This window comes from Nannospalax galili, unplaced genomic scaffold (assembly GCF_000622305.1).
Source record: "Nannospalax galili isolate Female #2095 unplaced genomic scaffold, S.galili_v1.0 scaffold442, whole genome shotgun sequence".
NCBI lineage: Eukaryota > Metazoa > Chordata > Mammalia > Rodentia > Spalacidae > Nannospalax > Nannospalax galili.
In genome coordinates this window covers 831,058-857,961 of record NW_008348806.1, presented here as the reverse complement: position 1 = coordinate 857,961, position 26,904 = coordinate 831,058, and the positions used below count along the sequence as shown (strand labels likewise).

The window sequence follows — 26,904 nt, the reverse complement described above, 5'->3', positions numbered from 1 at the left end:
TACTTGTCAGTTTGGGCTAATGCCTATTTGGCTTTTTCAAGGATAACTCTATTTGTAAATCTTGTGGGGTCTACTCCCAATACCTGCATTGAACTGCAAAGACCATTTACTATGAAAATATTACAAAGATGAAGGTAGGTGAGAAAACAGTCTCTAAGATACAACACAGCCGATAATAAGTTGATTCAATTTTTCAAACTTTAGCAGTTACCTAAGAGTTTTGCTTACTGCTATTTCATCCAGCTACAGATAGAATCCAATCCCCAAACTGCTGATAGTGCACATCATAGGAAGGGGTTGGGGCCGGCCCCGTGCCCTCCTTCGACAGCTCCTGGGCAGCTCAACACTCACTGTATTGCATTTGTTTTTGCTACTGCTTGTGCAGTGGGGAGTTTGGTGAACATGCTTGCTCATCATTTTTTTGTTGTTGTTAAATTTCTTTTTATAAACTTCTAGGTTGAAATAAACCTAAAACGATATCCAACTCCTTACCCAGAGGATTTAAAGAATATGGTAAAATCTGTTCAAAATCTGGTGGGTAAGCCAAGCCACGGAGTGCGTGTTGAGAACTCAAATGCAACAGCTAACACGGAGCAAACTGTGAAAGAAAAATTTGAACACAAGTGGCCGGTGGCCCCAAAGGAGATTGCAGTGGAGGTATTTGAAGCTTATTGGTAACTGCCAGTGTGGTTTGATGTTCAGACTTCTGGATGCTGATGCTTCTTCTGACCAAATAGATCCCTTTGATAAGTACAATGATGCATTTTTTCTAAAATAAAAAATGACCCACTTTTTTGAGTTATGAGGGTTGACTCTAGTAAATCAGACACGAGTGGCCCCCTCATAGCCAAAATCATTACTACAACTCCAGCACACACAGTGGCTCCTCACCAAACTAGGCTAGCCAGGATTGCATTGTACCGATGATGTTATTTTGACTACCTCAAACTTTATCATATCATTTGCCAGGAAAAACTAATGTAATATTTTTCATTCTGACAGTTGCAGTAAAATTCCCCCTAAAGTTCAGAGCAATTTTTTTTAATTCTTTTTTGTGTTTGAGTTGCAGCCTTTATTAAAAACACAAACAATAGCTTCAGGAAGTGGAAAACCTAAAACTAGGGCTTATGTGATCTGGCCATTAGAAGCTTAATTCCAGCATCTGGGAATAAGCTGGAAATTTGCCTTTATCGATTTGCCTTGTTGGTCTGAAAAGAATCCAACTACACTGCACCTCCTCTCTGTGTCATCACTCCTCAGTTAGTTCAGTCACCATCTTTTGCCTTCACTAGAAATGTAGTTGGACTGAGCATTTCTGGTACATATCACTCCTCTAAAATCTGATTGACAAAACCCTTTTACAAATCTGCATTTCAAATGAACAATTTGTGGTATTTAAACTCCAATTGTATGTGTAGCACTGTGCTAAACACTGTGAGAGGAAGAAAGTCAATGTGAATGTGTCCCAAGCGATCCCAGGTTCCCGAGTGGTCAAAGCCAAGCTAGACCTAGTATCACATGGGAAGTGATCACATGATTCTTGCTCTGGGTTGGAGCTTAAACATATTAAAGATGGGGTGAGTCTTTCAAAGTAGAAATCACAGGGAGGACATTCTACACAGGGGGGACCTCAAGTCAAAACAGGGATAGAGACTTGGGAGCCCAGATAGGAGGATGACCCAAAGTTTAAAGTCAGTTTGGGTTACAGAGTGAGACCATGACTTAAAAACAAAGCAAAACAAAATGGTTACAGTGTGAAGCCTCCCTGGAAGAGGGGTACAAGTTCCTGTGTGTTGTAGGGGTACACCCGCACCTAAGGAAGAAAGTTCCTGTGTGTGAGAGGGTACACCCACACCTAAGGAAGAAAGTTCCTGTGTGTGAGAGGGTACACCCACACCTGAGGAAGAAAGTTCCTGTGTGTGAGAGGGTACACCCACACCTGAGGAAGAAAGTTCCTGTGTGTGAGAGGGTACACCCACACCTGAGGAAGAAAGTTCCTGTGTGTGAGAGGGTACACCCACACCTGAGGAAGAAAGTTCCTGTGTGTGAGAGGGTACACCCACACCTGAGGAAGAAAGTTCCTGTGTGTGAGAGGGTACACCCACACCTGAGGAAGAAAGTTCCTGTGTGTGAGAGGGTACACCCACACCTAAGGAAGAAAGTTCATGTGTGTGAGAGGTACACCCACACCTAAGGAAGAAAGTTCATGTGTGTGAGAGGGGTACACCCACACCTAAGGAAGAAAGTTCCTGTGTGTGAGAGGGGTACACCCACACCTAAGGAAGAAAGTTCCTGTGTGTGAGAGGGTACACCCACACCTGAGGAAGAAAGTTCCTGTGTGTGAGAGGGTACACCCACACCTGAGGAAGAAAGTTCCTGTGTGTGAGAGGGTACACCCACACCTGAGGAAGAAAGTTCCTGTGTGTGAGAGGGTACACCCACACCTGAGGAAGAAAGTTCCTGTGTGTGAGAGGGTACACCCACACCTGAGGAAGAAAGTTCCTGTGTGTGAGAGGGTACACCCACACCTAAGGAAGAAAGTTCCTGTGTGTGAGAGGGTACACCCACACCTAAGTAAGAAAGTTCCTGTGTGTGAGAGGGGTACACCCACACCTAAGGAAGAAAGTTCATGTGTGTTAGAGGGTACACCCGCACCTAAGTAAGAAAGTTCCTGTGTGTGAGAGGGTACACCCACACCTGAGGAAGAAAGTTCCTGTGTGTGAGAGGGTACACCCACACCTGAGGAAGAAAGTTCCTGTGTGTGAGAGGGTACACCCACACCTAAGTAAGAAAGTTCCTGTGAGAGGGTACACCGCACCTAAGTAAGAAAGTTCCTGTGTGTGAGAGGGTACACCCACACCTAAGGAAGAACAGCCTCCAATTTCCTTTTTTACTCCTTTGCCTGATGAACGCGGCTGTGCTTTCTCTTTCATGGCATTGCACATACGCTGCGCGATACAGACTCCCATCTAAGTTGTTAGAACAGTATGAACAGGGAAGCAAGCAATATTTAAGCAGGTACACACACACACGCACACATTGTTTACATTTCATGGAATTACTGCTTAACATCCATTATAACATTGTGATTATGAAAACCTAAAAGTTGAGTAAATTTACCACAACATGAAGAAAATCCTGTAATTGCTTCATTTGTGAATGATCTAGGTGAGGGGGGAACAGCAGTGGTCATGAGTTTAATAATAGCCCTACAGTAGATGAGTATCATAAAAGTCTCTCACAACCACACCAACAGTAATGAATCCAAATTAAATTTCACATTTCCTCCTCAAACTTGCTTCTGCTCTAGCCCTGACCTTGATCTAGCCCACAATATTACCCACAAGCTCTTTCAGGTTAGAAACTGGGGGCAAATCCAACTGCTTCTCCCTTCTCTCTACTTTGATCCTTTATAATATTGCAAACCTGCACTTTGTCACCTGAATGTGTCTCAGGTCTGAAGCTCTGTCCTGACTGGCAAAGCCACCCAACCCTTGCTTTACCTTGCCCATGCCTCCTCATTCCTTGGAAATGGTCTTCCTAAAAGGAGTGTAAATCTAATCATCTCCTTTCCAGTATCTTCTTACAACAGACAAAAAAAAATTCTAAGTTTCTTAATTAGCTAGAGAGGCCCTGGTAAGTTAGGCTAAGATGGCAGCTGGCATTTAACTTTATGTTTATCATGTGACCTGCTGTATCCCAGACATTCCTAGGTGATTTCAACACTTCCCCTGGAATGGAAACTCCATCTTCTTTCCCTTTAGCCAGTCTAAGGTAGTTGTATCACCTCTTATGCTAAATGCAGCCAAATTAGGGCAACACTCCATTTTATTCAGTGTCCTGACTTAAAACAGACAGCCAAGCATCTTGCTAACTATGTAAACTCAGCGTTTATTATATGTTTTACATCTGTGTGTTCTTTTATTTTTGTTTTTTGATACAGGGTTTTTGGAATTAACCCAGACTGGCCTCAAACTCACAATCTAACTGCCTCTACCTCCTGAGGGCTAAGGTTGTGGGCATGCACCACCTCATCTGTCAATATGCCATTTTCAAGTCTTCACTAGATAGAATGTCCCGTAGAGAATAGAACCAGCCAGATGATTAAACGCTTAAACGAAGGGAGGAAGAGAAAGAATCGAGATAGGCATGCCTGAAAGAAGAAAGGGGAAAGAAAACAGAAGCTGCCCGGTGTGGGCTTGGGAAGTGCAGACAGGAAGATCAGGAGTTCAAGGTCATCCCTGGCTACATAGTGAGTTTGAGGGCAGCCTGAACTACGTGAGACTCTATCTCAAAAAAGCAAAGTAAGATTGCATTTCATAAGCAGCCAAGTAAGTGGAAGGAAAGCCAGCCTCAACCAACATCTTTCCCTGTTCCTACGCTGTTTTCACTGTGCTAGATGAAGAACAGAGCTGGCACAGCCATGGCAACCAGGAGAGCCAGGTGGTAGGAAGGCTTTGCTCTCTGCCTTTTCCCATCATGACGCCTTCTGGGCCTTGTGTTTGCTCACTCTCCAGCTCACCCTGCAGCACCATGCCCTCACCCTTCAAATCTTGCAGGATCACCCTGATCAGTCTGGCCTTTTGGCTTCTCTGTTGCACCACTATGTTTATTTGCATTGACTATAATGAGAACATTTGTGATTATTTTATGCACTAACTTCAGACTGAGCTTCAGAAAGCAGAGACCATTTCTGTCTTGTCTGCTGGGCACAGATGATGGTTCAACTTGGAATTCTTCAACTTTGTGCTGATGCCAAAGCTGTTAGATTTAGTCAAAAGTACACTCTAGTTTTGAATTTTGACTTCTTGCTGGGCTAACAATACATGGTTTGATATTCCCATGCTCTGCTGGGCATCACCAGTAAGCACAGCTGTCAGCCAATTTCAGGGTCCCAAGTGCACAGGACTCATTCTCTGCAATGTGCAGGATGCTGTGCTTAGGAATATTAGTGGGCTAGTAACATTAAGTGCATTTTTACTTGATACTTTCAACTTAAGCTGGGGTTATTGCATGTAACTCCATCGCAAACTGGGTTCATCTGCCCAGAGTCCTGCACAGAGAGGCCACACAATAAATATTTGTTGTATAAAATGATGATTGGTTAAGTCTGGTATTATAAATCTGTTAACATGTCTCTCCAACCAAGTAGAAGTTCACTGAAGTCCAGGACAATGCCTGAGTCTTTGCTGAATCGATGATTCATCTGTTGTTGGCTGCTTTGTCCTTCTGCAGCTTAACCTGTGTGCTGAAGAAAGTCTTAGCATATCATGTCCTTAATGCATCATTTTCTTATAGTGGAGTCAGACTGAAATAATACTTAGCATTTCCATGTAGTAGCCAGGTACAGCTTAATAAATGCACCTGCTTAGAGGTCACTGGACAGATAAGAAGCCTGAACTGGGAAGGAAAATGTTTTGTCTCATTTTAAATATTTTATTTATTATTTTTAATCTTATGCATACGAGTCTATTGCCTGCATGTATGTAAGTGCACCTATGTCATGCAATGCCCTCGGAGGTCAGAAGATGCTGTCATTGTCCTTGGAACTGGAGTTATAGATGTTTGTTAGCTGCCATGGGTGCTGGGAACTGAACCCAGGTTCTCTACAAGGGCAGCCAGTGCTCTTAACTGCTGAGCCATCTCTCCAGCCCCTTGTCTCATTTTAAAATAACCAAAGCCAAAATATTGAGATGCGTGCACCCACTGGACACCTGCTGCTTGCTGAAAGCTGGGAGTCATGGTGAACATCGCACCCTCAGCTGTTCACAGGCGAACATCACACCCTCAGCCATTCACAAACATCACAGTCTCAGCCATTCACAGGCAAACATCACACCCTCAGCTGTTCACAGGCGAACATCACACCCTCAGCCATTCACAAACATCACACACTCAGCCATTCACAGGCGAACATCACACCCTCAGCCATTCACAGGCGAACATCACACCCTCAGCCATTCACAAACATCACACCCTCAGCTGTTCACAAACATCACACCCTCAGCTGTTCACAAACATCACACCCTCAGCTATTCACAGGTGAACATCACACTCTCAACCATTCACAGGCAAACATCATGCTTTCAGCCGTTCACAGGCGAACATCACACTCTCAGCTGTTCACAGGTGAACATCACACCCTCAGCTGTCCACAGGTGAACATCACACCCTCAGTATCTTCTTACAACAGACCACACCCTCAGCCATTCACAAACATCACACCCTCAGCTGTTCACAGGTGAACATCACACTCTCAGCCATTCACAGATGAACATCACACCCTCAGCCATTTACAGGTGAACATTATACCCGCATTCACAAACATCACACCCTCAGCCATTCACAGGTAAACATCACACCCTCAGCCATTCACAGATGAACATCACAAGCTCAGCCATTCACAGGCGAACATCACACCCTCAGCCATTTACAGGCAAACATCATACCTGCAGTCATTCACAAACATCACACACTCAGCCATTCACAGGCAACCACACCCTCAGCCATTCACAGGCAAACATCACACCCTCAGCCATTCACAGATGAACATCACAAGCTCAGCCAGTCACAGGCGAACATCACAAGCTCAGTTGTTCACAGGTGACATCATACCCTCAGCCATTCACAGGTGAATATCACAAGTTCAGTTAGTCACAGGCAAACATCACACCCTCAGCCATTCACAGGTGAACATCACATGCTCAGCCATTCACAGTGGCTCCAAAACACTTTTACTTTTTGATCTTAGCAATCATCAAATCCAGCTTCATGAGGGATGTGCAGGCAAATGTTGAAGCCAAGTGCAACACTGAACTAGCAGGTCATATACTCTCTGATCTCAGTTGGCGCTCGAACATTCCTTGTGACTCATGACATCCATACCCAGGAGTACCTCAGAACACAGTTTGGGATCCAAAGATAAGGGCTTTTAAGTCCAGGTAACAAGAATTGCTGCCTTGGCTCTAATTTGTTCCTAGCCTTAGCAGTGAAGTTGTACCTGAGCTTTGGTTTCTTTACCTCTAAAAATACAGGTAAGATACCATTTTAGAGTTTTGTAGGGGTGAACTCTAATGATAGCAAGTATTGATATACAACTCCAAGCCCAGTTCTTGGTACAGAAGAAAGGCCAAAGTAAATGATAATTCTAGACCATTCCTCAATAGAATAAAACACCATACCTGTCCCATTTATCCTGCAGGTCTCTATCTGGACACCTGCTCCCCACATCTGTCATAGTAAAAAATGACCTAGACCTCTTCCTCATGAGGAGACGCCAGATCTTCCATCCAATAGTAGAAATCAGTCAAGTGCCCTCTATTTTTTTCCTAGACATTCAAAAGCTCAGAAATAAGCTTCTGCTCTTCTTGACGTCCACCTTAGGATCTCTTTCTCCATGTTTACTTTAAATGAGGGAAAGACAGTGGAATAAAGAAGGAAGTTTTATGGCTTTCTCCTCCACGTCTGTCTCAGCAGAAGGAGCTGTTTAGATGAGTGTATGGTGGGCCACTGCTGAAAGCCACCACCTCCCCGCTGAACGTGGTCTCCAACATCACCAATTTTTGAGCAGGGTCAGAAACTCATACCTGAGTTCAGCCGTAGGTTCCATGCAGATTCCTGGTGATAGTTCTGAAACACTGACACATCTAAGCAAAGTAGCCTGACTGTACGGAATGTGTAGGACACAGATACAACTGTGCTTGTGTAACTTCAGTTTGGTTTCTGTGTCTCTTTTTGTTGTTGTTGTTGAGACAGGGTCTCCCTGTAGCCCCAGCTGTCCTGGAACTCACTATGTGGACCAGGGTGGCCTTGAACTCACAATCCGCCTGCCTCTGCCTCCCGAGTGCTGGGATTAAAGGCGTGCGCCACCACACCCGGCTTCTGTGTCTCTTTTTTATTTTTGTAGGCCAAAATCCTCATACTTTATTATGTGCCATTAAAAACTCTGCTTTCTGAATTTTGTTCGCACAAATGAGGTACCATTAGCTTCAGATAATAGGGCAGAGATTGGCACTAATCCCTGTTACCTACCTCTGGGTCAGAGAAGTACAAATAACCTGACCAAGAAGGGACAGGCAGGCTTAGGATCAAAATGCGGCACCCTGTGACAGATCTCGACAGGCCAGCGGATCTCCCTCCTTCCACAGTGTTTGTTCTCCAACTGGCATCTTCTTATAAATTTCTCCCAAGTTGGACAACCGCTTTCAATCCTTACCACACCACAATGTTCTGTCATCATTTCTTATGTAGAGCTTTGAAATCCTATGAAAATACAGATTTCTCTCTTCAGTCCCAGACTTTTCATCAGCCCAGTTCCCTTTAGGATCCCTTCTCAAATGGAATCCTCTGTTTTAGGTCCCTGATTCTCTCTCACTGGAACCTAAGAGAGCCACATTCCAATGCTGTGTCCTTGTTAAGCGTCTCCATGTGCCTGGGCCTAAGCCAGATTCCATGTCTGAGGCAGTCACAGAACAGGAAGAGGATTGCACTAAATGGCTTTCCATCTTTGTCTCTTGAAAGATCCTTTCTAAAAATTGACAAATATTGGGCTGGAGAGATGGCTCAGAGGTTAAGCGCACTGGCTATTCTTGCAGAGGACCCAGGTTCAGTTTCTAGCACCCATATGGTGACTAACAACCATCTAGAACTCCAGTTCTGGAGGAACCGCACACCCTTTTCTGTCCTCTGCAGGCATTACATGACATGAGTGCACTTATATACATTCAGGCTATACACTCAGACACATAAAAATTTTAAATAAGATATTTTTTAATTGACAAATATCAGACAGATGTCAGTTCTCCACAGGCAAATACTCCCATACAAACCTACTCACCTCCCCCAACACAAAAGAACCCCAAAAGATATCAGTCAGGAGTTAAAGAAACAGACGTGTTTTCTGGAACACCCAAACCCCAAAGCTGGCCCTGTGAGTGTTTGGACTTATGTGGCATTTATAACAAGTTTCTGTCTGACCATTACACCCACCAAAGACTTACTGGGCACCTCTTTTCAAATTTCTGATATTTTGCCTAAATATATCCTTTCTCTGGTTTAACAAACTGTACCTGTGTGCATTTGATGCTCCTAGCAAGACATTGACATGAAAAAGAACTGAATGTTCTTCTTTGCTTAAATTAACATAAAGACTTCAAAAGATAAAGCTGACGAGCATAGAAGATGGTGAGAATTTAGAAGTTTGCCTTCTTTAATGCTTCCCCAATTCCTGGTAAACTGGGAATCATGATCTGAATCTAGAAATTAAAATACATGAAATTTTTATATGTTCATTTTCACAAAGTTGTATTCTTGTACCACTGTCATTCATGATATTCAGTACTCAATATATAATGCAGACTGAGCAGGCTACATACCATAAGAAGAGTAGGGACCTCGGGAAAAAGGCGAGGCAAACCCAGTAACTGAGGGCATAGCCACCTGGCACAGCCAGGATTGGAGGACAGGAGTCAGGGGCGCAGTATCGCTGGGTCACCAGTGGGATAATATGGGTGGGGCTGGAAGGAAGCTCCAGCTGTTCAGTGATGTTGTCCCCTGGAACACTCGGGATTCATCCGTAGAACTCTCACATCCAGCATATGCAGCTGTGAACCACACTGCTTATAGAGAGCTTAGCATAATTCAGTGCTATGTTAAAATGATTCCTGTTTCGTCTCAGCTCGACTGTGAATTCCCAAAAGACCACACTGTGTCTTTCTGGGAAACCTCCACAGTTCTTTGCACAGTGCCAGGCATATGAACAGCATTCAAAAATGCGGCTGATGAATAAATAGACTCACGTAAATTAGGAAAACAGTTCTCAACTCAGAGGTACATGTGGTTCTTTTCCAGTGCCCCATGGTGAATTAAACCCCAGGGCCACATCTTTGTATCTGAGCCAAATGAAGATATTGCCATCTTGGTTAACCATTGTTTAAATGTTTACTTTATCCTGTATTATTATATCTCTCAGGATTCTTTTGTTCATCCAGCTAATGAAATGAGGATTGGGGAACTTCACCCTTCATTAGCTGAGACCCCTCTGTACCCACCCAAACTTGTTCTGCTAGGGAAGGACAAAAAAGGTAACATCGTGAAGCCCATGTGGAAACTATGCGCGATGCATGTGCATGACAAACCACCAGTTATGAGTTATGATGTGCTGTAGTCTATAAATACTTCACAGATGTGTGCTTCTGACATTAATCCATATGGAATCTGATTTTCATGCTTCTGCTTGTAACCGTCAGTGTTCATAGCACTGTAACGTGTTTCCCCTTTAAATTTCAGAATCAACTGATGAGTCTGAAGTTGACAAAACTCACTGTCTGAATAACAGTGTTTCCTCAGGCACTTACTCAGACTACTCGCCCTCCCAGGCTTCCTCAGCATCCTCTAACACCCGGGTCAAAGTGGGGTCCCTGCAGACAACAGCTAAAGATGCCGTTCATAACTCTTTGTGGGGTAACAGGTGTGTTGAGAATTCCCACTTTTATGTTCCCAAAAGCTCATTTCCAGCAACTTTTGACAAAACAGAATCTGCTTAATTTGGGAATTGTGTTTGGCACATGAGTGGCACAGAAGAGGCAGGTAAGCAAGTGGGTCCCACCTGGAACTTCCAAAAATATCACTGCCATCCCCAGGCCCAGATGCAGGATGGCGGGAGGAGACAATGGGAAGGCATGCTAGGGACAAAAAGCCTGAAAGGAGACAATCGTCTGTGACCAGCACAAGCCTCTGTGTCTCTGGACATGTCACCATCCAAAGTGATGTAAGAAGGCTCAGTGACAGAGCTAAGGGTAGCAGTGGTACAGCTGTGTGCTTAGGGCCCTGGGTTTGATCCCCGGGACCACAAGAAAGCAAAATGATGTCATAAAGATGTGTGTAAACACTCAGGTTCTGTCCACACTATGGTTGTTAAGACTTAGATAAAGGCATTTAATCTTTTCCTCATGCCTCTGACTTACATAACTTCCATTCTATGATGGAGACAAAAACAAAAATCAAAAAGACAGAGTCTGAGAGATTCAGAGAGAATCAGGGAGAACCAGGGAGAGAGAGTGGAACAGACCCAGAGAGAACCAGGGAGAGCCAGAGAGAGTGGGACAGACCCAGAGAGAACCAGGGAGAGCCAGAGAGAGTGGGACAGACCCAGAAAGAACCAGAGAGATCCAGGGAAAGTCTGAGAGAACCAAGGGGAACCAGGGAGAGTCAGATGGCCAAGGAGAGCAGCTGTTACTCAGCTGCATAGTGCTTACCCCGTTCAACACATTCTCTTTTATAATGTGCTATGGTATTTTTACTAAAAATAGTAAATAAAAATTGTCAAGTGATCTACTCAGTTCACTTGTGTTTACTGACAACATTGCCCTATTTGGCGCTGTTTTCATTTGTAATTCATGTAACCTCTATCACATCTATTTCAGCAATGTTATGATAAAAGTGTAAGTTGTTTAAGTTCATAGAGTCATTATTGTTATGTGAACAGAGATTAGGTATTTCTGGAAGATGTCTTCTAAGCATTCTTTGTTTCAAGTCACAGAAGCACAGTCTTTCACTCACTAGTAATAAATATATATATATATGTGTTAAATTGTATGTGTGTGATTCAGCATCATTAGTGTGCAAATGGATTAGAACAGTCTCAAGAAAGCAAGTACGTGCTAGCACATAAACGTGCCCCCATGGGCCTGCAGCACACTGCAGTTTTAAGTGTAGACAAGGATTCCTGAATACTCTGTAGACCACTGGACACTGAGTCTTCAAGACATGACTGCATGGGCTCATGAGAGGGAAGAAAAGAGTTCAAGGGAGGAAAGAATCACAGAATGTGTGCCACGTGAAGAAAAAAGGAAGATTTGAGGAGAGAAAGGGGACTAGCCAGAGTGGGGCAAGAGTGGGCAGAGGGGAAAATTAGAACAAAGTTTAATGGCATGTAAGTCTGAAAATACCATAATGAACCTATGGATTTTTATGCTAACTTTGAAAATTAATAAAAGAACTTAAAAATCAAAAATGAAGACCTAGTTTTACTTGATTCATTAGACATATCAAGCATTTTTAAGTAAAGTACTCTGAACCAATGGCTTGGACATGTCCTGAGTCAGACTCTTTAGGGAAAAGTACTAGGGATTCTCCTTATCAGCCAGGCTCAGGACCATGGCTGGAGACTTACAAACGTCACCCATCCATTCACGCAGCCAATGTGTGTTTGAGCCCAAAGAGAAAACAGTCTCATGCTTGTGCTTGCATTCTAGCGAAGGACATGAGGTAGTCTACAGAGGATAGATACATGGGCTTCCTGGCGAGCTAGAAGCCCATTGAGGAAGACAAGAGTCAGAGCAGGTAGAGAAGTGGACGTTTGGATGGGGGACGTGAAACAACGCTACTTTAATCTAGGTTGAGTGGGGACAGCGGCATTCTCTATTGGTTGTTCTTCCTCCTGCAAAGATCTTCCCTCACGGTCCTATGTCTCTTCCTTGTGTTCACAGGATGGCTCCATCTTTCCCACAGCCTCTTGATGCGAAGCCATTACTCAGCCAGAGGGAAGCTGTCCCTCCAGGGAACCTCCCCCAGCGTCCGGAGAGGCTGCCTGTGAGCGATGCTTTCCCTGACAACTGGACAGATGGCTCCCATTACGATAACACAGGCTTCGTCTCAGAGGAGACCGCCGCGGAGAACGCCGGCAACAATCCTCTCCTAAGCGCCAAGGCCAGAAGCGTCCCGGCTCACGGGCGCAGGCCTCTGATCAGGCAGGACAGGATTGTTGGTGTTCCCCTGGAGCTGGAGCAGTCCACGCACAGACACACACCGGAAACAGAAGTGCCTCCTTCCAACCCCTGGCAGAACTGGACCAGGACCCCCAGCCCATTTGAAGACAGGACGGCTTTTCCTTCCAAACTAGAGACAACCCCGACCAGCAGCCCCTTGCCTGAGAGGAAGGACCACATGAAGGAGCCTGCGGACACACCGGGTCCCTTCTCTCCAGGGGTGCCGTGGGAGTACCACGACCCCACGCCCAGCAGGAGTCTCAGTAACGTCTTTTCCCAAATCCACTGCCGCCCGGACTCGTCTAAAGGGGTCATTGCGATGAGCAAAAGCACGGAGAGGCTCTCCCCACTCATGAAAGACATAAAGTCCAACAAGTTCAAAAAGTCTCAGAGCATCGACGAGATCGACATCGGTACCTACAAGGTCTATAACATTCCCCTGGAGAACTACGCGTCGGGGAGCGACCACCTGGGGAGCCACGAGCGGCCGGACAGGCTGTCGGGGCCGGAGCACGGCGTGTCTAGCATGTCTCGGAGCCAGTCGGTGCCCATGCTGGACGACGAGATGCTCGTGTACGGCAGCAGCAAAGGGCCCCCTCAGCCCAGGGCGTCCGTGACGAAGAAGGTCTATCAGTTCGACCAGAGCTTCAACCCCCAGGGCGCGGTGGAGCTCAAAGCCGAGAAGATGATGGCGCCGCCCTTCGCGCTCGGCTCTGAGTACGTGCAGCCGGCCGGCAAGGGCGGCGCCAAGGACCTGGTCAGCCCCAGGGCCTACCGCGGGTTCCCGCTGGAGCAGGTGTTCTCCTTCTCGTCCGCGGCCGAGGACGCCTTGCCGAGCGCGCCGTTCGCCGGCCAGGGGCCCCGGGCGGGCTTCCTGCGGAGGGCCGACTCCCTGGCCGGCTCCGCCGAGATGGCCGCCTTCCGCAGGGCCGCCGAGCCCCACGAGCCGGCCCCCGGGGACAGGTACGGCCGCGCGGCCTACCGGGGGGCGCTGGACGGCCAGGGCGGCCTTCCGGGCGCCGACGCCCAGTTCCTGCGGAGGAACGGCCGCTACGACGACGAGCCTCCGTCCTACCAAGACGTGAAAGCGCAGGCGGGAGCTTTTCCCGCCAAGAGCCTCACGCAGCGGCGGCCGCTGTCCGCGCGGAGCTACAGCACGGAGAGCTACGGCGCCTCCCAAACCAGGCCGGTTTCAGCCAGGCCGACCATGGCGGCCCTCCTGGAAAAAATCCCGTCTGACTATACCTTGGGTAACTATGGCGACAAGCCGTCCGATAACGGTGATGTAAAGACGAGGCCCACCCCTGTGAAGGGAGAGGAGAGCTGTGGTAAAATGCCGGCAGACTGGAGACAGCAGCTGCTTAGACACATAGAAGCTAGAAGGTTAGACAGGGTATGTCTGGTGTTTCTCTGTACCGCTTCCCTCCAGCCCCGGGCGCCCTTCCCGGCGTCTGAGCTCGTCCGGCCCGCGGTGCCCGCTCGGTTGGCGGGGAGGTGGTCGGCGCAGTTCGCCGCGGGGGTGCCTCACGCTTTCCCGACGGTGCCCCAAAGCCAGCCCAACTCTGGTAGGAGGACCGGGCCGGGTCACCGCGACGGCGTTGCCCTGGCTTTCTGGCCGTGAAGGCAACACAGCAAGGCACTCCAGGGCCCCAAAACCGCCCTCTAGTGACCTGAGAAGCGTTATTTTGACGCAGTCTAGAAGTGAGCGTTTCACCCTTCTCCAAAGACTCACTTTAAACTCCAGCTTAATTTGTTTACAAAATTTGCATATAACCACAGCTCTGTGACTACCAAAGTTAGTGCTTCTAATGAGCAATAACCTTCCCAGCAAGAGACAGAAAAATAGCTTAAATGCCTTCCTACACACTATTTGATTTGATTTAAAAAAAAAAAAAAAAGTCTTGCCATTTAGAATGCTGGCTTTTACGTAGATGGAAATGTCAAAATTCAAGTCAGGCTACAAACAACAAAAACAGATGATGTCTTCACAAAGACTACAAAAGTACAAATTAGTGTATGAATTAGTGTGCATCTTGTAGCCAAAGAAGGAAATTAATCCTAATTCAGTTTCTGAAATGAGAAGTGGCACCATTTGGAGTGGGCAGTGATTAGAGAATTTAAAAAAGCACAAAGCATGACAAACTTCTTATTGCCTGCTTGAATCTCTCTAAGAGAAACCAGGCATCTCATTTTCTGTCACTCATCTGAGCCTTCTGGCTCGGCTGCAGGGGGCTGTGAAGATTGGTCTTTTCTTCTCACTTTCTAGGTTAAAATGTTCTGGGAAATAAGCTATCCGGATGTTTCACTCAATTGTTTTACTGTTTTATTTGGTGTCCTCCTTAAAGAACAGGTCACTGTATCTATTATGTATTAATTTAATATTGAATTTGTGTTTTCAGGTTTATCCTTTTAGAATAATGATTTGTAGGTCGTGTCTACATGACAAGAGAACGGTTTTCCTAGAAAAGAGTGAACTAATAAGTGTGGATGTGGGTGCTGCTTTCTCAGTGTGGAAATTGGTTCTGCCTTGCAAATATTTCATCAAAATGTCTGTTTCAAATAGGTGTGCTCCGTCCCACTGAAGGGAGCCTCATCAAAGCCTCATGACTGGCTGTAGTAGGAGACACCTGGTCGTTGGCCCCATGCCTTCCCTCAAGTCACACCCTCCATGTAGGCAGATAACTCGGAGGGCGAAAATATTTGGGGCCAAATAATACAATACGGTTTGGAAACTCTGGCCTCGTGTAGACACGACCATACGTAACAGGGTAAGGTGAACTAGCCAAGAAAGGTTCTGCGAAAGTATCTGGAGCATGCGGACGATAATTAGTAATTTGAGGCATCAGAAGAGTGGGTGGAAACTGAAAATGCAGATAAAGGATGTGAAGTATTTGATGCCATTTGTTGACTGGTGTCCCAGATAAATGGGTCTCTTCCTGTGAACCAGGCTACTGGAAAGGTGCCATCTGTAGGTGGAGAGGGTAGAGGCCTAGGGAGGAGTTTGGTTACCAAGTAGAAAGCCATGCCTGTCCCCGAGGGCTAAAGTGAGTTTGTGTGTATTTTCCATTGCTGCGATGACACCTCCCCCTTCAGTTAAGCTCTGTTTCTTTAAAATTCCTAGGTTCTACCATTAACTTTTCAGAGCAATTTTAACGTCTATTCAATCGTTACTCATTTAATTCCAAGAAACTGAGTTGGCTTCCACTTTCAATTCAAGTAGCATTCCTTTCCCAGCTCAGTTGAGTTGCTGAGCAATAATTCAGGTCACATCTCCCTAAGAACCTCCCAGCTGCTCACCCAGATGAATTCAGGGTGCCAGAGCACAGATTATGATGTCAAACTAGTTTTGACAGAACTGTGCTATTAACATTCCACCTGTGGTCCAACCACACGGAGGGGAGGGTTACCTCTTCCCCACTGAAACTTGGTTGAGCCATTTCAACCTTGAAAACCAAAAAGCAATGCCAGAAACTTAGAGATCTCCATGATTTTACATTAAAAAAGCAACTGCCTAGAGGTCTGGTCATGGGAGAGACCAAAGACAAAAGATGTCAGTGTTGGCCTCGCAGTCAGGAAAGGGTGCTGCTTTCTACCCTTTTTTAACCACGGGTACTTCCGTGACAGAGCCCCACTGTGACCAGGACTTTAAAGCAGGAACCCGTGTGTCTGAGATCACTGCTTTTCTATGGAAGTTCCAAGGAGCCGACAAAGGGCCAGACTGAAAGGCTCAGAGTCTTCTCTTCTGGAACAGTGACAGTGACGTGGCCCCGAGTCTGCTAACAAATACAGTGACAGACAGGCACATCAGCAGAAGTGCAGGGTCTGTGCTCGGCTCATGAAATGCTGGTGGTAAAATTCACTGCTCTGCCAACAGTGCTCAGAATTATCAGTGTCCTGCCAGCAACCCTCACTGATACTCAGTTAAGAAAAAGTCCACTGAGTTAAGTAGGAAAGTAGTAAAAGAAGCAAGTGCTGTTGGCGGCGTTTCCACTGTACATTGAAAGTTTGAGGACAGGCCATCTAACAATTTTTCAGTGAGGGCCTGTAGAAAAAAAAAGTATCAGTCACTAGTACCTGGTGGTGCAAAGTAGCCACAATATAAATATTGGCAGAGTGCTGTGCAGATATTATTCATACTAAATAAATAGTGTTAACCAGTCTCAAATTATAGGTACTTTGGTGTCATGGATTTCTCTGGTTTAAAGTATAATTTTTTGCAAACTTAGAATATTCAGACTCATGCAATTTATCTGATTGGTCCAACTGAACTAATTAGTACACTCAGTCAATCCAGCGGTCATGTTGAATGATTTGGGGGCCGGCTGTTTTGCTGAGTTGCTATAATTATACCTGTAGACTCAGTGATAAGAGAAATTTTGACCTTAATTTTGGCACCCATTAGCTTAGACAGAATTAGAAGTCCATCGTTGGCTTTTATATGTGATGACCTGAGTCTATGAGACTGTAGCAGACAAAATACGATTCAAATCTCAGGGTTTAAATTTTCAGAAGAAATAAACTGCCACAGATGGCCAATAGTTGTCCAGAGCCAGAACCGTCAGCATGTAAGGGATGGAGCTTTTGTCTTGAGTGAGAGCAGGTGGAAAGCAGAATGTCCCTTTGCTTTTGTCTTTCTGTAGTTCTGGATGGTTCTCACTATGTGCATAACTAACACTGTGACTGTATGCTTTTGTCTGATCAAGTGCATGTTTATACTGAGAGTTATTGTTTGCCCGCTTACAGTTCAATGTTATGAATTTAGATTGTTCATGTAATGATCCGTTTGTGGAGCACGTGTTTACATCCTGTCACATGGTTATCTCCTCTACTCAGAACGCTGCTTACAAACACAACACAGTTAACCTTGGCATGCTGCCCTATGGAGGTATTTCAGCAATGCATGCAGGCAGAAGCATGACTTTAAACTTGCAGACTAAGTCTAAATTTGACCTTCAAGAACTACCTCTTCAGAAAGTAAGTATGGACTGCCCTACATGTGTCAGCATACCAAAGCCACTTAATGTTGTTCGTTCACCTGATGTATTTAGGCTGTACATTGAGCCCTGCTTGTTGCAGACTTCCGTAGTCCAGAAGCACCTGGGGCAAATTGGAGCATCTGAATTCTTAGCTGCTCCGTGTTTATTTGTAGCCGGACTGATTATCAGATTCCTACTTTTTGGATGGAGCAGGTTCATGGTGCTTCAAGGATCATTTCTCTTCTTAATTTCTCTGTTCTGTTTTGGTTTTCTTTCTTTTGTGTTGACATATTTATTGTTTGCTTTCCCAAATAGCCCTGCCATATATTGGCAATACATTCTGAGAACAGAGCTGGAAATTATTAATGAATTCAGTTGGTTCCTTTGAAAAAGTCTTGACATTCTAGATTAGAGTAGTAACTAACCGCCTGGCTTCCAGTGCTTTTCCAGTTCGCTTTCTTTATGGGCAATGATAACAGAATGAAGGATTGAGAAGCTTACAGTTTTGCTAATTGTTACTCCTCCCTGGTTATTCGAAACATCACAAGTTCATATATATTTAAACAAGAACGCAGGCAAACTAGCATGGAAACAATACTATATATTAATGAGAGGAAACATTTCCATTGTCAAGGAAACGTTTCTGTTTAGTTTATTCAGTCACCATGGGAATGCCCATTTCACCTGTTTAAAGTGCTTAATGCTTTTTCTGTTACATCTCAGTGGAGACTAATGAGTCATTTTCATGCAGTATCATTATGACTATATGTTAATGTAGTCATTAACGTAGTAAGTTTTTGTGGGAAAAAGCAGTAAAAACTCAGGAAACAGAATGACAGCAGTCTCTAATCATTTCTTCTTTCTAAAGAAAATTAAGGAACCCATGGAACAAACTTGTAGACCAGCACAAGGAAACAGCACAAATTCCTGCTTCGTTGTTTAATTAGCATCTGGTAACATTCCCTAACTCTGGATAGTTTAATTCCTACTGTGGGCAGCATAACAAAGTTAGAGACTTTGTTCCACAACTTTTTCTTCTCTTAAAAACACAAAACAAGGGACTGGAGAGATGGCCCAGCGGTTAAGAGCACTGGCTGCTCTTGAAGAGGACCCAGGTTCAAGTCCAAGTACCCACATGGAGGCTAACAACTGTCTGTAATTCCAGTTCCAGGGGATCTGATACCCTCTTGCACAAGGGTGCACTTATATACATGCAGGCAATACACTCATACACAAAAAATAAAAATAATAAAATATATTTTTAAAGCACACGAAACATAGCAAAATACCCTCCGCACAGTGGCAAGTTTTGAATATTCTTGTACTTGTTGTGTTCCCCAGGGCACGACCAGTGGTATGCTGGTAGCTTTCTTTTCGGGCAGACAATTCTAACTGTAGTATGTGCTGATGCCACCGATAGCTCCCACTATGGCCAAGGTCTTGGCACCAGCATTCTGCCCTGAACTTGGACTTGGAAAGTGTGTGTGGTTACTTTCCTCCGGCACAAGTGGCCTCTTGCCATGTCATAGGCATAACCACTTACATGAGCCCTGCTTTAAAACCTGCCTATTCTTCCTGTCCTCTTTAATGTCCAAAGCCCTCATCTTCTTTCCTAACAAAACTTTCTTCAAACTTACCCCCACTAAGGGCTTGGGAATTAAATACAAATCAGACTTTGAAAGTAAAATAAGAAAAAAAATTTTTTTAAACCAGTGAGTAAATTAAAGGAATCTTAATATGAAGAAAATGATCACCTGAACCATCTGAAATTATCAAATGGAAACAGCCCAATTTTGCCTGATTTGGGATCATATTTACTCTCTGACCCTACAGTGATCTAGAAACATGTGGTGTCTGAAAATTGACAGTATGCCAGAAATGGTGTTTCTAATGTCTAAATTAATCTCCAGGTACAGATGAGGAACAGGTGCATTACTGACTAACTTCATGATGTCGTTTGTGTACCTCGAGAAGGGATTCATTATCTATTACCATAGCTACAACATGTTCTGCAACAGAAATCATGCAGCCATGTATTTGGGGACCTCTGAACCATCCCCTCAGGCACAGAGACGACTTTCAGGAAGTCTCTATGGAAACCACATTAAATTGGAAACCAATAATTAAAGCACTAAAAGAGTTCAAATAAATTACCATCAGTACTTACCTCCTATACAAACAAGGGGGGAAAGGAAAATAAAACAGAGGAGAGGGAGAGACAGGAAGAAAAGGAAGAGGGAAAGGCGGAAAGGAGGAGGACGAGGAAGAAGAGGAGGAAGAGGAGGAGGAGGAAAGGAGGAGGACGAGGAGGAGGAGCAGGAGGAGGAGGAGGATGAAGAGGAGGAGGAGGAGGATGAGCAGGAGGAGGAGGAGGAGGACGAGGAGGAGGAGCAGGAGGAGGATAAAGAAGAGAAGAATGAAAAGGCCATTTCACAAATTATTAGTTTACGGTCTATGAAAAAGTGCAATACTCAACTTGGCATGAAGTAAATGTGAAGAAATTTAAACGTTCATAACTCAGCCAGATCTGCCCTCGTGACAGCTCCAGGCAGTGCTCCAATCCATGGATTCCAGCCTAAGTCTCTGTCCACACTGCCCAGATTTAGCTCCTCTGCAGAGCTTGGATTTGCACATTTGTTTGGGTTTTCTGCCAACTTGAGTTAGCCTCTTTGATGAATTTTTTAAATTATCATACAAAGGAATGAATTTTGTAACTTTCTTTCATACGTGTTCCTCTATCCTCCTCTCTGCCCTCCCAGGTCTCGTCTTCCCACTGGTACCCAACAGCCTCCTCCTGCTTTCATGTCACAAGCATTCTACCCTCTCTCCCTGTTTCCTCCACCCTTTATTCCTTCCTCCTCCTCCATGGCTCCCTGTCTAGCTTCATCACCTTCCCCCCCTCACACACACATGCACATACATCACAATTAAGATCCATATAGGAGAGAAAATGTGCAGCATTGTCTCTCCAAGTCTGACTTATTTCACCTAACATTATAATTTTAGTTCCAACCTTTTCCAGAAAAATGGGTAGAACTAGGGTCAACCGTTTTAAAATGCAGTTTCAGACTATCTGTCATGGCTCTTGGAGTCACTGCTATCTGGTCCATGACAGACACATGGTGACCCTGAACCCTTTTTGCCAGAAGAGGAGATAAGCAACATTCATTTTCTGTTCAGCAAATTCCTCCCATGCATCTAGAAAGAATGGAGTTTCCTTAGGAATGTAAAGTAATATATAAAATGCGTAGCACACATGTGTGGGAGTGGTGCCCTTCCCAGGGAACACATAGAGGCTGAAGTCATGCCTATGGGGTCCTGTTTCCCAAATATGGCCTCTTGCACCAGGAGGAAGGAGCATTCTTATTTTGTCCAGTACACTGACACCGCCCTTATACAAATTCATAATAAGATAATCAGAGGGTACAGTTATTCTGAGTGAAGATAATTCTGCACTTGATAAAGAGTTGGCGTAGTCAATATTCACGTACATGGAGAGACTTTCTGATTTTGCCATTTTGAATATTTCTAACATTCCTGTTTATTGCATGCCAGGACAAGTACACATTTTTTATGGATTAAAAATTAACTATAGGCTTTCTATTCTGTAAGCAATAAATTTCACTTTCTATGATAATTTCATGAAAGCCTTTAAGATAGTTTTGAAAATGCCAACAAATACGACAAAATTAATATAAACCGTTAAGTTCCTTTATTCCCTTCACTTGTTAGCATCTAAGCCAAACCCCTAGAAAATTTGAGAGTATTTATGAATGTCGGACATACAAATCAGCCATTATACCATAGAATAGTTTTTATTTCCTATTTCTTTTTTAATTCATTCAATTCATTTCTTCATTCATCATTTATTTACTGCCTTTCCAAAAAGCACCCAGGGCAACTTTCTACAACGTTATTAACAGTTCATGTTCTTCTTTGGATGTTTTATTGTAGCTGAGCCTAGCTATTGTCTTGAAATTTTATGTTATCAGAGAGAAACACAACATTGTAAAAAAAATGTCAGTATAAACCACCCTTTTATCCCTTTAATTAATGATAGAATAAATAAATATTTCCATGGGGAAGAACACAAAGCCGGGGATACACAGCACCCACTGTGTACCTGGTACCACAACGCACTTTAAATATTTTTTTTCCTTGCAACTCACAGAACCCCTCAAAGGCCGTGTTTATCTCCACAGGCAAGGACAATGAGGCTCGTGAGCCACAGACACCTCACTATGCTTTTGATTTTTTTAGAGCCATGGCCCTAGTACCCAGCCTGGTACTAGATAGGATTCACATCTGACTCTCTGGTTCCCAGTCTACACCCTTTCTACTTAGAGCAACGCTTTCTCAAAAATTAGTGAAACTTGATGTTTTCACATTAACATGACTCAGGACATTCGATATAGTGCCTTTATTATCTCACATCACCTTCCAAACAATTCAGAGCAGTTGGTGTTATGGGATGGGAAAAGGGGCACACAAGTGGAGTACCTTCATTGACCCAGCAACACAGGATCCGGGCATTGTGTGGGCACCACGGTGCAATGCCTGAGGTCAGTCATCACCACCTGCCTTGTCAGGCCCTCCTGCACTTCTTGATCATGCTGGGCAGCATGAATGAATACAGACCCCGGGATCACACGATACCTGTGCAGACAGCTCCACCACCACAGAGCAGCAGGCTGAGAGGAAGCACTGACCTTTACTAACGCCATCTACAGGGTACATGGCTGCCAACAGAAGTCACGTGGCTTCCACAGAGCAGAAAGTGGTTTATTTCTCTTTTTTCCTAACTATTGGCATAATATCACACATAGAATATACTGCTTGTCAGCTTATATAATTAGGCAGTAATCGAAATTAAAATTTCAGAGAAAGGGAGGCTGAGGTCATAGATATGGATATAATCGTGTATAGAAAATAATTGTTTCATTGATAGTGGCCTCGCTATCATTTTAATTTGTTTAGTAAAGTCATTGATTCTTGTCTCATCAGCTCCTGAGTTAGAGAATTTTAGATGGCAATGTTTGTCCCTGAACTGTTTAAATCTCTCACGTCCTTTTTACTGAACCGGTATAGAAGATCGGGACAGGAGGCCCAGCATTCATTCTGCATTCATTCACCCTAAAGCAAGGGTCACTTAGCAATACCACCTTTTCTTCCTGCTGAAAGCACAGCAAGATCTCTGCTGTGCCACAGGCCAGCTGGGGCCTGCATGTCTGTCGATTCTGTTGTATTTATCACTTCCTCCTTATGCCTCAAGAAAGACCTTCTCACACTTCTCATTATGAAAAAAGCCTTCAGCCTGCAAATGCACACAAATCTACACAGACAGTGGGTAAAATAACAAATAATATTAGCATCAATATAGGTGATGCCTCATCTCAATTCTGATGCAAGCTCATTTAAAAATCATTAGACGCCCACCTTCGAATGGAACCCTGAAATCATAATCGTTTAGAGTCCTGCTCAGCATATGTTCACCTTTGTAATAAATATCTCAAAGGGCATGTTGGAATAATAATATAACAATAATTCCACGTAAAATACTTTGGGCAGATTTTTTTGTTGTATTTCTGGATTTTTTGTTGTTAGTTTTTGTTTATTGGTTTGTATGTTTGCTCTGTTTTTGTTTTCTGTTTTATACAGGATCTTGCATGTAGCCCAGACTGGCCTCAAACCTGTGATCCTCCAGCTTCAGCCTCCTGAGTGCTAAGGTTATAGACATGCATCGCCATGCCCCCTGGTTGGGGTAAATTATCCTTAACATTTTGTTAAATCTATGGTAATGCCCTTTGCTAATTACGTACAGTCATCTAACAAAATCGATCCTTCATTTGTCAAGGCTGTGTCCCAAGACCTTTGCAAAGTGTCAAATTCTAATACTCATATATTTTCAAATTCTCATATATTTTCTCCAGCAAAATACCAGCAAGTATAATTTCACAAGGGTACTGAGTGCCCGTTCATTACCAGACAAGAGCATAACTGCTAGCTCCCCTAGGCTGATTGACTCATGGATCTGCTTCCACACATGTGTATCCACGTGTGTCCACGTTCGCATGTGTACATACATGCACAGATGTGCACAGACATGTATGGAGAAATTCACAGCGAAGTCTCAGAAATGTCTTCTTTCACTAAACACTTGTGATCAATGAATCATAGCTTTCAGAATTCTAAATGCTAAGTATACCCATGTCTGTAGCGCACTTGAAAGCTAGTTTTTGTTCAGCAAAACTTTAACTTTCTGCCAAATCACACTGACCATTTTCTTTGTTACTCCAGAAATAACAACTAGTAGCTGAGGCTGTGTGCACAGGGATGACCTGCCATGGGTTTTTTTTTTTTTTTTCTCAGTTGATTATGTGTGATGAGGAAAGTCAGACCCTTCTACTTGGTAGGGCTTTCTGTTCTGTCCCCAGTGGTTACTTTGTATCTTCTAGAGAATTTCAACAGTTAAGCAACAAATCTATCTACAGCATATGCTATATACCACCTTAAGAAGCAATGTCTATATACTTCTTTCAGTCATCACCACCATGGCCACCCAACATCAATAAATTGTTTCCATGGTTTTTTCTGTTTTTGCAGGTTTTAGAGCCTCTTACAGTGTCTCATTTAGGAAATCAATGGTAGCTCATTCTTGAATTAATAAATGAAATTGTTTTCAGGAAGTTCCATTAAAGTATCTCGTTAATCTGTTTGTTCCCTCTGTCCCCCGTAATATGAAGGAATTGGTATAACTGTTATTCTATTTTTGAAAAGAGACAAATTAATTTGTGAATCAGTGAGGAGCCTGGGTCATGATATGAGGTTTGTTAGAAGGAAGCTGCCTCTTTTTTGTGCCAAAAGGAATTTTGCAATTCCAAATAGTTTCCAGACAGGGCTCATGTGGGCAGGTGAGGAAATGTAGGAGAGAACAGAAATGAAGACTAGGATGACATTGAGGGTAAAAGGAAACGTGTTAAATTCTGTACACTTCTTAAAAATGTGCCCTACACGGAGCTAGTGGGATGTCAGGTGTGTTATCCATTTAGGGCAGATGACCCAAACCAGAGGAGATACAGGTACTAAAGTCCTGAAAATACTATCCAGTGGTGCTTGAGTGCATAGATATGATTTAACTGATGAATTTGATAATTTGCAATGTTTTATAGCTAGGAAAGTTGTATACAGCACATATAAACATATTAGTCTAGAAAGGGAACACCTAGAATGCGATCACAGACAGCCATCGTATAGCTGCTTTCAAATCACATACTCTTTTCAGATGAGCTTATGAAAAAAGAAAAAAAGAATTTACAGTCACAACAAAACATACAAATGGAGCTGTTTCCTTCTTTTCATTAGACTCATTAGACTCATTGTGACAGAGTCTCATCATAAAACCTATCTTAAAATATTTCCACGCAGTTCTTTAAAAAACAAGAATGTGATCAGAATACACACAGGGTGGTTATGGGATTGTTCTTTAAAGACCAAAGTAGGACTATTTACTACAGCCAAAAGGGATCTGGCAGTTTTCTGTGGCCCAGCCCTCCCTGCCTCACAGAGTACCACTGCACAGTCTCCCTAACTCAGCTCTCCACTAAGATTCTTCAGAACTTGGTACAGGGCAGCATCTCACTCACAGAGGAATTACCCAGGAAAGCAAGCAGAACTTGCTGAAGGTCAGGGAGGAAAGGGTGTTTGTAAAAATTGCACACACACACAAACACACACAACACAGACACACACACTGTGTATAGCACCACATCTCTCCAGTGGAGGCTGCCTTTCTGATGATGTGTGACTGCTTAATATTACTCTAATTAGAGTATGGATCCTCCCAAAATACCTAATATTGATAGTAATAAAAACATGAATGTTCTTATTTGTTAAAAACTATAAACAGGAAATCAACTAAAATAAAAGCTCATGAAGGCTTCAGTTTACTATGTCAGTGATCTACGTAAATAAGTAACTTTAGTAACCCAAACAGTTACGGCTAACCTGCAGTGTGATTCTACTGCATACTTTGTTGTTACCCCTCGAAGCTGCCTGTTGGTGCTGGCACAGCGGTGGAACCCAGGCACACACCAGTACTGACTGTTGTGGTTTGGTGAAGGGTGCACATCACAGTCTCATATTTTAGGTTATGGCTTAGAAAATTGGATAGTCCAGTGTATGGAGTATATGATTTCAATTTATATTCTAAATGGTAAGCTCATATTAGGAGATAAATTAAGCAAGCTTAAAATGTTGTGGTTTTAAAGCATTGATTGATTTTATTCTGACTATCTTGATTCAGGTACTGTTAAAAAAATCTAAACTTTTCTTTAAAATCTGTAAATAACTCTGAGCTGGTTATTTTTATTGTATTTCTCACTACTTCCCAAAAAGCTGTCAATTTAGAGTTCTTACTCAGTAAATAGTATATTTCCGGTTAGGCTATATGTTTTTCTATAACCAAACAAAATTAATTTTGCCATAATTATTAGGGACTCTTTTCAGAAAACTATGGTAAGCTTCTACCACATCACTAAAGAATGCCATACCATTTTTGCAATAGACCCCGTCCCAGCAAAGCAACATTGTAGACAATGGACAAGAAGATGTCTCTCCTAGTGGCCAGTGGAACCCTTACCCACTTGGGAGGCGGGATGTACCTCCGGACACCATTACTAAAAAGGTAATCAATTTCAATTGACACAGACCATGAACTTCGTACATCCATTGTAATATGTAGTCCATGCCTTGTGTCTTTAACATCATTTTCTAACTTCGTGGTAACTTCAGGCTAAATATCTTGCCACTTAGGGCTTTTGGTTAACTGTTAGTGCATTGGAAAGAATGCCTGTGGACCCTGCCTGTTCCGAGTTCGTGCTGATTTTGTATAATAGTCCATACCTCTGCAGATTGGCCACTCTTTAATATGCCAAGATGCCCTTGGAACTGCAGGTACAGGTGTGTCACATATACTTACATTTCTCTTGGCTTCAACAGTGCACATATCCAATTTCCATAAAATGATATTTGACTATGAAAAGGTTAATTTACCACTTCGAAAGTGGTGATGGGGCTGGTAAGATGGCTCAGGGGGGTAACGGCACTTGCTGCCAAGCCTGATGACCTGAGTTTGATCCCCAGAACCCAAATAGTGGAAGGAG

General features: G+C 43.7%; 1 protein-coding gene across 9 annotated transcripts in view; it reads left to right on the top strand.

The window, feature by feature from the left end:
• The window catches only part of Lrrc7 (leucine rich repeat containing 7), a 432,681-nt gene that overhangs the window by 336,251 nt on the left and 69,526 nt on the right, over window positions 1-26,904 (top strand). For 3 of the 9 annotated variants that reach the window (XM_008846091.1, XM_008846092.2, XM_008846099.3), the window contains 6 exons: window positions 457-657; window positions 9,971-10,082; window positions 10,288-10,468; window positions 12,489-14,160; window positions 17,601-17,741; window positions 26,307-26,426. In XM_008846091.1, the coding sequence (XP_008844313.1) occupies window positions 457-657; window positions 9,971-10,082; window positions 10,288-10,468; window positions 12,489-14,160; window positions 17,601-17,741; window positions 26,307-26,426 (2,427 nt within the window). The remainder of the gene's footprint in view (window positions 1-456; window positions 658-9,970; window positions 10,083-10,287; window positions 10,469-12,488; window positions 14,161-17,600; window positions 17,742-26,306; window positions 26,427-26,904) is intronic. The other 6 variants (XM_008846094.1, XM_008846093.3, XM_029569850.1 and 3 more) reach the window with 3 other exon arrangements.